A 10,178-nucleotide genomic window follows, 5' to 3' on the forward strand; every position below is an offset into this window, starting at 1 on the left:
CATTAACACATCCCTTCACACTGGTGTTTTTCCCTCAGCATTAAGACAGGCTCATATAACCCCACTACTTAAGAAACCCGCCCTTATCCCATCTCATTTAGAGAACTACAGACCGGTGTCCCTTCTTCCTTTCATTGCAAAAAAACTTGAACGAGTTGTGTTCAAACAAGTCTCTGCCTTTCTCACACAGAACAACCTCCTCGACAGCAGCCAGTCTGGTTTCAGAAGTGAACATTCAACCGAGACTGCCTTGCTCTCAGTTGTTGAAGCCCTAAGGCTGGCAAGAGCAGATTCCAAATCTTCAATACTTATCTTGTTGGATCTGTCCAATGCTTTTGACACGGTTAACCACCAGATCCTCCTGTCAACCCTATTGGCAAAGGGCATCTCAGGAACCACACTCCAGTGGTTTGAGTCTTACCTCTCAGATAGATCCAGTGTTGCCAACTGCTTTCATTTGAAAGTAGCTGAAACTGGTAGCTAAATGTCACTATATGACATCATAATGGCAAATTCACTGATCTATATAAAGATGAATATCAATCAGTGGGCAAGATGAGAACTTAGATAAGGTTTGTCCAAGAAGTTGCTATATTTATCCCTAAACTTTGTTTGCGTTGTTAGCATTTCCGGCACCTGCTGTCAAACTGATGAAGATGTTTTCTTGATTTGCTGGTGCTCTTTCTATTTGCATGTGTTTTCTGAAGTTGCAGCGCATTGAGTTCTCTTGGCCACTGTACAGTTGAGCTCCATCGTGCGGGGCTGCAAAGGCGTGAATCGCTGCTCTTTCATCGGGAGAGTGTCTGATGGCTCATGAGCGTTTCAAACTGAGAGCAGGTTTAGGCAAAGTGTTACACGGCAATGCAGCTATTTTGGCAATACAAAAGTAAAAACATATCGCAATAATAAAAAGACTGCATTGCTAATTTGACCTCAAATTGCACAGGGAATACACTCCAAAAACTATGGGTTAAAACAACTTAATTTGGGCTATTTTAACCCAAGGGCTGGGTAAGGATAGAACACATTATTTCGGCATCCGATTAATCTTTATCAACAACAACGATTCACTCATTGCTGAAATATACTGTGACAAGTTTTTTTTTTGTTTGTTTAATCTTGATCAACAACAACTAATGATCATGTAGCGAATTGGAGCGGCATGTGTCCGTTAGATAATTTTAAAACCTCAAAGAGCCTTCAATTTATAGGTTATAACTGCATCTGTCTCGGATGTAGAAGATTTAATTTAATGCAGATTCCAAACTCTAGTTAACCTATAAATGTGCAATATTTTTGACCCATATTCAAGTGTTTTTGCTCATGCATGGCAGGGAGGCGCCGCACGACCACTTGCATTTTTTCCTGATAATGAAACAACTTAAAATCAGTTTGAAACTGATTTTATGTATGTAAACTCAAAATAACAACAATACGTTGGGCTTTTTGTAAAATCATTAAAACAAACAGGATGGGCTTTCTGCTGTCTCCGTGAACTGGAGCGCGTCTCAAAAAAAGAACCAAAACTCAGCGTGTGGCTGTCTCACATACAGTACAAGAAAAATATATGCATACAAAGCTTGACATGTCTACATTTGAATAAAGCAGTTCAAAACAAAATCAAATACTCCCTGATTATGTAATCTGTATCAAGGTTGTATTTTGTCCGGGCTACTGTGGAGATGAGAGTCAGCACTGTAAATTTCATCTCGCAGTCGACAAGAAAACATTAGTTTATTAATAAATAATTACAATGTCTCTTTTTCCTATACACTCATAATAATTGGGCTGCGTTTGCCTGTGCTTTGTGGCAAACTCTATGCGTGTGCTTGAGTGCGGAATATATTAAAGCTCATTATGGAGTAGTAGTTGATTTAATATAAATGTGCGATTAGTTGAATAATGGCTTAAACGAACGACTGCTAGTTAACTAATACATCTTTAGTGGGGGCGGCCCTAATAAATACCCACTAGACGTCTATGTTAAAGTTTTTAAAGTATTTTATACGTGTTTGCATAGTCAGATAAATTCCGCTTTCCGAACTGTTGCGTCCGCATTGATTTTTCCTCTGAAACACAAAAACAAAAATTTAAACAAAATTGATTATTTTGGGTTTTGTAAATAGCCAACCCTTCTCCATTTGGCAAATATTGTTGCTTCTGGTTTGTGCATTGTAAATTACAGAACATCTACAAAATATGTTGTCTCCCAAAAACTCTTGTCACGTCCGTAAGGCATGTCTATTTCCCTCATCTAAAATATAAAACAGGTTTATAGACTGATATTTTCTGATGTCTGGACTCTATTTTCAGGGGTTTAGAAAAATATAAAGAGATGGTTTAATATATTGGTAATAATTACATTTGATGAGGATTTGTATTCCAGGTTTTGACTGTGAATATCTGTAACACTGGAATTGCCCATATTTTCAATTTTCAACTGAAAGTTTTAGTACCCCATTTATTAGTTTTTATATTACAAAATACTATTTCGTTATATAATGTCTTTGTTGAATAATGAGAGAACTTGTGAGTTTAAACTTAAAGACATTTTATTAATTTGTCTAGTATTTATAGTTTCATTGTTTTGGCTAAATCGTGGCCACTTATTCTAATCTCACATACTATTTAGGATGGATAGTATGAACATTGAGACGCAGGGCCAGGCTAGGCTACATGTGGGTGAGTTTTTTTTTAGGGTTGGAGCTAAACTCTGCAGGACATCGGCACTCCAGGACTGACGTTGCCTATCCCTGACCCACACGTTTCCAGTGTTATCCTTCTCTGTAGTAGCGTTTCGCAATATGGCTTCAGTATGCAGATTGCACAAGTATGATGACAAGATGTAGCCCTGTCTTACACCTTTTCGCACTGAAAACCAATTTGTGTTTCCGTATTCTGTTCGAACCATAGTTTCTTGGCTGTCATTTTATTAGCTGAATGATGTTTCTGTATTCCCATTTGCAATAGAGTTGTCCATAGTTTTTCATGATTGACAGAGTCGAAGGCATTGCTGTGGTTAATAAAGCAAAGATAAATAAGTTTCTGATGGCTAGATACTGCTCCACAGATCTTTCGACTTTGAGAAATGGAGTTCTAGCTTGTCCTCATATCCAGGACAAAAGAATGGTAAGGCAGTCCTGAAACCTATAACCCACTGAAATTCATTTGACCCTCTATGGTACCATGTTGCCTCCAGACAACACAACATGTTTTTGTTTTTTTAAATAAAATGAGACACCCATTTAATTAAGTTGGCTTGTGAAAGCCAACTTACTGAAATGCTATTTAAACTTCTTATTATTATTCTTCTGATCCTAAATTATCAACTCTATCTCCTCCTAGAGCTTTAACTCTACAGACTCCAAACTCAGCCCAGCTCTTCAGACTGATCTGACCGAGTGTGCTATATCTTTTCTAACTGATCGGACTTATGGTTTTCTTAAAAATGAATATTAAAAATCATAAAAATCCCATAGACTTAAATTGAAAAGTCTCTGCTCACCTGAACATTCCGACAAACTCGAACTGTCAAAATTCAAATCTAAACACACTGAAGCCCATTAGACTCAACCAGACTGGCCTTCTATGTACTGTTTCTAACCTATTCAAACTCATTCAAACTCATCTATCTATCTATCTATCTATCTATCTATCTATGATAGACTGTATTGCCTTCAAAACATTCAAACTTTAAGCTTTTAAAACTACTTTAAACTTCAAACTATTTCAGACTGAAAACCATCAAACTTAAAACTTTTTTAAACTTCTTAAACTTTTTTAACTTTTCAAACTTTTTCAAACTTTCTGGTCCGGCTTTCTCAAGCCAACTTAAAGTTTGTCTTGACAAACTTTTTTATCTAGTTGATAAATGTTATCTCAGGGAAGGAGAAGTCAAATACTAATAAATGAAAATACAAAAAAAGTGATCACATGACCCACAGGGGTCCATTTTAGGTGTGTTCGACTTTATGCAGTGCTGCACAGACCGATTGGCGGCTGACTTGAAGCAGTGCATGCCGGGTAGAAATTTTGTCCGACTTGAGACGGCGCCGACGCCACGTGACTGTCACGTGTGGCATCAAAGTACTGCGATAGCGCTCCGAGAGCAGCCGACTGACTCAGCTGGTGCAGTTTCTTTAAAGCAGCTGCAGGAGCTCTGATGATGACACAAATCTGTGTTTTTAGAACAGTCAAATATTTTTACTGTAGTCACAATATTATATTGAGTCACGTTTATCAAAAAACACTGATAAAAGCATATAGGGTATACCCCCACTTTATTGGTATTTAAATAGTATATGTTTATGTTGAACTTTCTTGAACAGATGGCTCTGTATTAAGCAGTATAAAAAGTGTTTATGTTGCTCATGAAAACGTTTCTGAAACATCTGTGTATTTGACAGATATTGCATTTAATTCACTTCATCTGTGATAGAGTATGCAAACACAGTGAGAGCATCACTACCGGGAGCAGAAAGTGTCCGACTTGACGGCTCTGTTTTTAACTCTGCCCCTAGCCAAGCGGCTAATCTCATTGACCGCTTATGCACATGTGCACATGTCACATGACTCCATATTTTATAAGTGCATAAGTGCACTTTTCATCAATTTTCATACATATACAGCAATTGCCTACAAAAATCGGAGTCACCTTCATTGGAAAGTAAAGAAGTTTGTTTTCAGTTTGCACCGTCTTTCCTTAGTTAGTTGGTTGTCATGGTTATTCCTTTGATTTAGTCATTATGTTCAGGTGTGTGTGTGTCTCATTATCATGTGTATTTAATTTAGGTTCAGTTTCAGTCTAGTTGTCCCATGTCATCTATCTTGGATGTGTTGTAGATTGCTCTGTTCATTTTGGATGTATTAACTATTACCTATTTGCCTTTGCCTTCATCTTCATGTGTGTTTTTACAAACACCCATGACATGGTGCAGGAGGGATAGTAAAAATACACTGATTTAAAGGTATTTTAATGTTGTTGTTTTTATTGTTTGTTTGTAGTGGCATGTTTATTAGGATTAATCTACAATCTGTCTACAATATAATGTTATCCAATAATTGCATTCAGACTCGGAGGATGACTCATTTAAGATGATCCGATCAAACAAGTTATTTTTGAATAATCAACTCTGGGCTTGGAATATTTCTTTATTTGAATGACAAGTTTGATTTAACACTAAAGTAACAATACGATCATTTCTGGTCATTTGATTTTCTACTTAACTGATTATTATTATTATTATTATTATGTAGTGATGGGAGAAAAAGTCTGAAATAAATTAAACTCATACGAGTTAGTCAGTGCAACTAAACTAAGATATGTCCAAATTACTTGATTAAACTAAATTATTTAGGCATGTTTGCATAAAAGCAAGCTAAACATTAATTCATTTAGAGTGAGTCAGTTTGTACTGTCTATGATATTGTGTTTTACTTCTTAGATTACAGGTTCCTGTACAACTACTGTCCAGGACCCGAGTGGAGTGTGATGTGTAGGGGATGCTGTGAATATGATGTCATCCACTGTAAATGTCCTCTTCAAGGGTCTTCGGTAGGTTATGCAGTGCCATGCTGTCGTAATGCTGTAAATGAATGCGATCCCTGCATCATCCATCCTGGTGAGCAGATAACACACAAACACATTTACAACTATTTCTCATTTTTCTCTTCTTGTGATAAACGTTTTATGGTTTGTCCATGGTTTAGTAATAGCGTCATTTGATCCTATATATTCAATAATTCAACAGCTTGAAAGCAATCAAACATCTGGCAGAAACATGAATGTCATACTGTATATGTTGTATATTGTAAATATTCCATTAGTCCAACATGTGTTATGATTTGTTGATTTTGACATTTGGAACTCTGGAACTTGTAAACAAAGCATACAATCAATGTATTCACTCCAATCAGATTTAATGGTTAAAGGGGGTCAAACACCTGCCCCATCATAGGCAGGACAAAGCACATGTTCTGTTAATGTTACTGCCCATCTCCCAAATGGCCCCCAATCCCTTGCTGTCCATAGACTCTTAAGTATGGCTGTAAACGTTAATATGTTAATGCATGTGATTAATTTAAAAATCCTTAATGAGTTAAAAAAAATTTACCCAATTAACACAAAATGAGTGAAGCAGAATTTCAATTCTAACCCTTTAACTCGATTTCGCTTCTCTGTTTGCAATCAGATCATTTTAAGCTTTTAAACTCCGAGAAAGTTTTCAGTCCAATGATCCAGTAAGTGAGTGCATTCAAATAATCAGGCCAAAACAGCGCTAATGTTAAGAAAAACAGCCTCATTACACCAGTGGCCTGTTGCATGAAGCTAGCTGAACAAACAACAAGAGTTGACAAAACCAAACAAATCCAACCTGGTTTAGATCAGGTTCAGCGGACTCACAAAGCTCGATATGAACATTCTCGGTCAACTCAGAGTTTGATCCAGAGTTTGTGATTAACTCTGTGGAGCGTGTGCACATGAAAGTGTGATGTGTGCAGCAAACAGCCAATCACACAGAATAGAGAGGGCATCCGTTTAAGAGCAATTCACTTCTCTGCTGAAGATTAAGAGATGTTATTAAGAATATAATGAATTTAAATGCATTTATAAGGCAGGAATAAACACTACTGCTGCAGCAACAGTTTGAGAAGGCAGTAGAAATAAAATACCTGACTAAATTTAATAATTTATTTATCTTCAAAAAGAGCTCAAAAGAAAATGTCTCCGGTTATGCATGTAACCATATTTCCCCGAGAGGAAACGAGACACTGCGTCCTCTAATGGACACTATGGGGAATGCTGTCAGCATGGCCGGTGCCTGAAATATGTGTGAAATCACTCCAAATCCTTTGTACCACACAGCCTATGACGCCTTTAGCAGCACAGCTGGAATTATAAGAGGGTGCCTGTAATTTCTTTGTCTAATGGAGATGGCTGGTTTAATTACAGAAAATGGCAGAAAACATAGAAAACATCAAAGCAATTTACATCTTCTACGCTAGTTCCTCAGAACCAAATCTCAACATTTAATGCCTCTTTCTAATTCTAGGTGTTTTCCTTTTTCCTCTTCAGGCTGCAGCATATTCGAGAACTGCAAGCGCTGTAATAATGGCACATGGGGCCCAAGGGATGATTTCTTTGTAAAAGGGAAGTACTGTGCAGAGTGTCGCCCAGGCTGGTCTGGTGGGGACTGTTTAAGTAAGTTAAACAGTGCAGTTGCAGTTTTCGTGTATTCAAAGTAATGATATATTTAAGATACCTTGCTCTGGGAATGTCTTTCTTAAGTGAGTGACATCGGAATTAGTGCTCTGCATTTATCCCATCCAAAGTGCACACACACAGCAGTGAACACACACACACACCGTGAACACACACCCGGAACAGTGGCCAGCCATTTTTTGCTGCGGCGCCCGGGGAGCAGTTGGGGGTTCGGTGCCTTGCTCAAGGGCACCTCAGTTGTGGTATTAAAGGTGGAAGAGAGCGCTGTACATTCACTCCCCCCACCTACAATCCCTGCTGGTACGAGAATCGAACCCTCAACTTGTGGGTTACGAGTCCGACTCTCTAACCATTAGGCCACAACTTCCCCCACAAACTTCATTCTCTTCAACATGATTGTGAAATGAGCAGTGTTTGTTTACTTTAATCATGATGCCATTTTGCTTTTTTCTATTAAAGATTAGCCAGCTTACCTGGATAAGCATCATTATTCTGAATAGTTTTACTCACATGCAATCTCACTGGCTGGGAAGTAAAAACATACAATTATTCCTGTATCAATTTCATACCTGTATCAATTTCTTGGCTTTTATAAGGAAACAGCCAAGTGAACAGAAATACATAAATGTTATAATAGATAAATTAAATGTGCACTGTTTTCAATTTAGGGATATTTTTTTTTACATGATTCCCACTTATTTATATTCACAGTTTCTAGTATTTGTACATGCTTTACATTGTTATTTTAATGTTGTAATTAGCAACTCATCATGCAATTTTATCTTTGAAGCAGATATGTAACTTGACAGCATTAATTAAAGGGAAAGTTCACCCTGTCAGGCTCTGGGCCAGGTTTTGCGTGTGTCTTTGCTCCCTATGTGCTCCGTCTTCCAGTTTCTCTGTCTCGTGTTTTGAGTTCATTGTTCCCAGGTGTTTCCTATGTTAATTGTCATTAGTTCCAGGTGTCTTCTTGTCTTCCCATCATCAGTTCCTGTGTATTTAAAGTGTGTTCTAGTTCTTGTCCTTTGTCAGTCGGTAAACGTCATTCTGTCATCCTGATGTGTCGAGTCCTGTGATCCCCAGCCTTTGTTAACCAAGGATTCATCCGACCTTCCACTTCTCCAGCTGCTTCTAGTTTCTTCTTCGTGGGCAAGAAGGACGGGGGCTTGCGGCCTTGTATCGACTATCGGACTCTGAACTCCCATACGGTGAAACTGCCTTATCCACTTCCCCTGGTCCCGTCCGCCCTCGAGGAACTCCGTGGGGCCTGCGTATTCTCCAAGCAGGACCTGTGAAGCGCGTACAACCTCGTTCGAATCCGGGAGGGCGACGAGTGGAAGACGGCATTCATCACACCATCTTGCCACTATGAGTACCTTGTAATGCCGTATGGGCTAGCCAATGCCCCGTCAGTCTTCCAGGGATTCATGAACGAGGTGTTCCGGGAGTTCCTCCACCGCTCTGTGATAGTCTACATCGACGACATACTCATTTACTCCCGGAACGTGGCCGACCATCGCCAACACGTTAAGCAGGTCCTACAGAAGCTCCGTCAACACCATCTCTTCTTAAAGCTGGAGAAATGCGAATTCCATCGCCCCACTGTGCATTTCCTGGGTTACATCGTCAGCCAAGAAGGAATTCAGATGGACCAGGGGAAGGTTGATGCAGTCAAGGAGTGCCCTCTTCCCCAGACAGTAAAGGAGCTCCAGAGATTTCTAGGATTCGCTTACTTTTATCGTCAATTTATCAAACATTTCAGTTCCCACACTGCTCCCTTGACTTCCATGCTCCGAGGAAAACCCAAGTCCCTGTCCTGGACCACCAGCACCCACGAAGCTCTCACAAACCTCAAAACAGCCTTCAGCACGGCCCCCATCCTTCACCATCCTGATCCGGACATGCCGTTCTTAGTGGAAGTGGACGCCTCCACCACCGGCGTCGGGGCCGTGCTGTCCCAACATTATTACGGTGAGCCTCCTCGCCTCCAGCCTTGTGCATACTATTCTAAGAAACTGACCCCAGCGGAGCAGAATTACGACATCGGCAACCGGGAGTTGTTGGCTATCAAACTCGCCCTGGAGGAGTGGCGGCACTGGCTGGAGGGAGCAAACCATCCGTTCACCGTCATTACCGACCACAAAAATCTCCAATACCTCAGAGAAGCCAAGAGACTTAACCCACGCCAAGCCCGCTGGGCATTGTTCTTCACCAGGTTTCAGTTCACCATCACCTATCGTCCCGGGAATCGTAACAATAAAGCCGACGCCCTCTCACGCATGCACTCTCCAGACACACCTTCCGATCCTGAGCCCATTCTCCCTCCAGCCCTGATTGTAAGCCCCATTCAATGGAACATCGACGAGGACATTCGAGCCGCCACTCTTACCGAACCTGCTCCGCCGGGAGGCCCAGAAGGGAAAACGTATGTACCCACTTCTCAACGGCAATCCCTTCTGGGCTCAGTTCACAACGTACTGGGCTCTGGACACCCAGGCAGCCAACGGACCCTCTCGCTCCTCCAAGCTCGGTACTGGTGGCCCAGTATGACCCAGGATGTCATCAGGTACGTCCGAGGTTGCTCAGTCTGCGCCATGTCCAAGACCCCTCGTCACCTCCCCGTAGGCAAGCTAGTGCCCCTGCCGATCCCCCATCGATCCTGGTCTCACCTGGGAATCGATTTTGTGACTGACTTACGCAACTCAGACAGTTATACCTGCATCTTGGTGGTCGTAGATCGTTTTTCCAAAGCCTGTAAACTAATCCCCCTCCCAGGACTTCCAACCGCTCTCGACACTGCAGAAAGTTTATTCACTCACGTCTTCAGAAACTTCGGAGTCCCCGAGGATGTAGTCTCTGTCAGGGGACCTCAGTTTATCTCCCGCATTTGGAGGGCATTCTTCCGACTACTAGGGGTCACAGTCAACTTATCCTCAGGCTACCATCCCCAGACAAA

At 40.7% G+C, this 10,178-nt stretch overlaps 1 protein-coding gene across 1 annotated transcript in view; it reads left to right on the forward strand.

The window, feature by feature from the left end:
- pamr1b (peptidase domain containing associated with muscle regeneration 1b) overlaps nucleotides 1-10,178 on the forward strand; it is a 71,758-nt gene that overhangs the window by 7,913 nt on the left and 53,667 nt on the right. Inside the window, exons 2-3 of the mRNA XM_016481535.1 lie at nucleotides 5,445-5,621; nucleotides 7,076-7,201. Coding sequence (XP_016337021.1) covers nucleotides 5,445-5,621; nucleotides 7,076-7,201 — 303 coding nt within the window. The remainder of the gene's footprint in view (nucleotides 1-5,444; nucleotides 5,622-7,075; nucleotides 7,202-10,178) is intronic.

Source organism: Sinocyclocheilus anshuiensis, unplaced genomic scaffold (assembly GCF_001515605.1).
Source record: "Sinocyclocheilus anshuiensis isolate Anshui unplaced genomic scaffold, SAMN03320099.WGS_v1.1 scaffold749, whole genome shotgun sequence".
In the NCBI taxonomy this organism is placed as follows: domain Eukaryota; kingdom Metazoa; phylum Chordata; class Actinopteri; order Cypriniformes; family Cyprinidae; genus Sinocyclocheilus; species Sinocyclocheilus anshuiensis.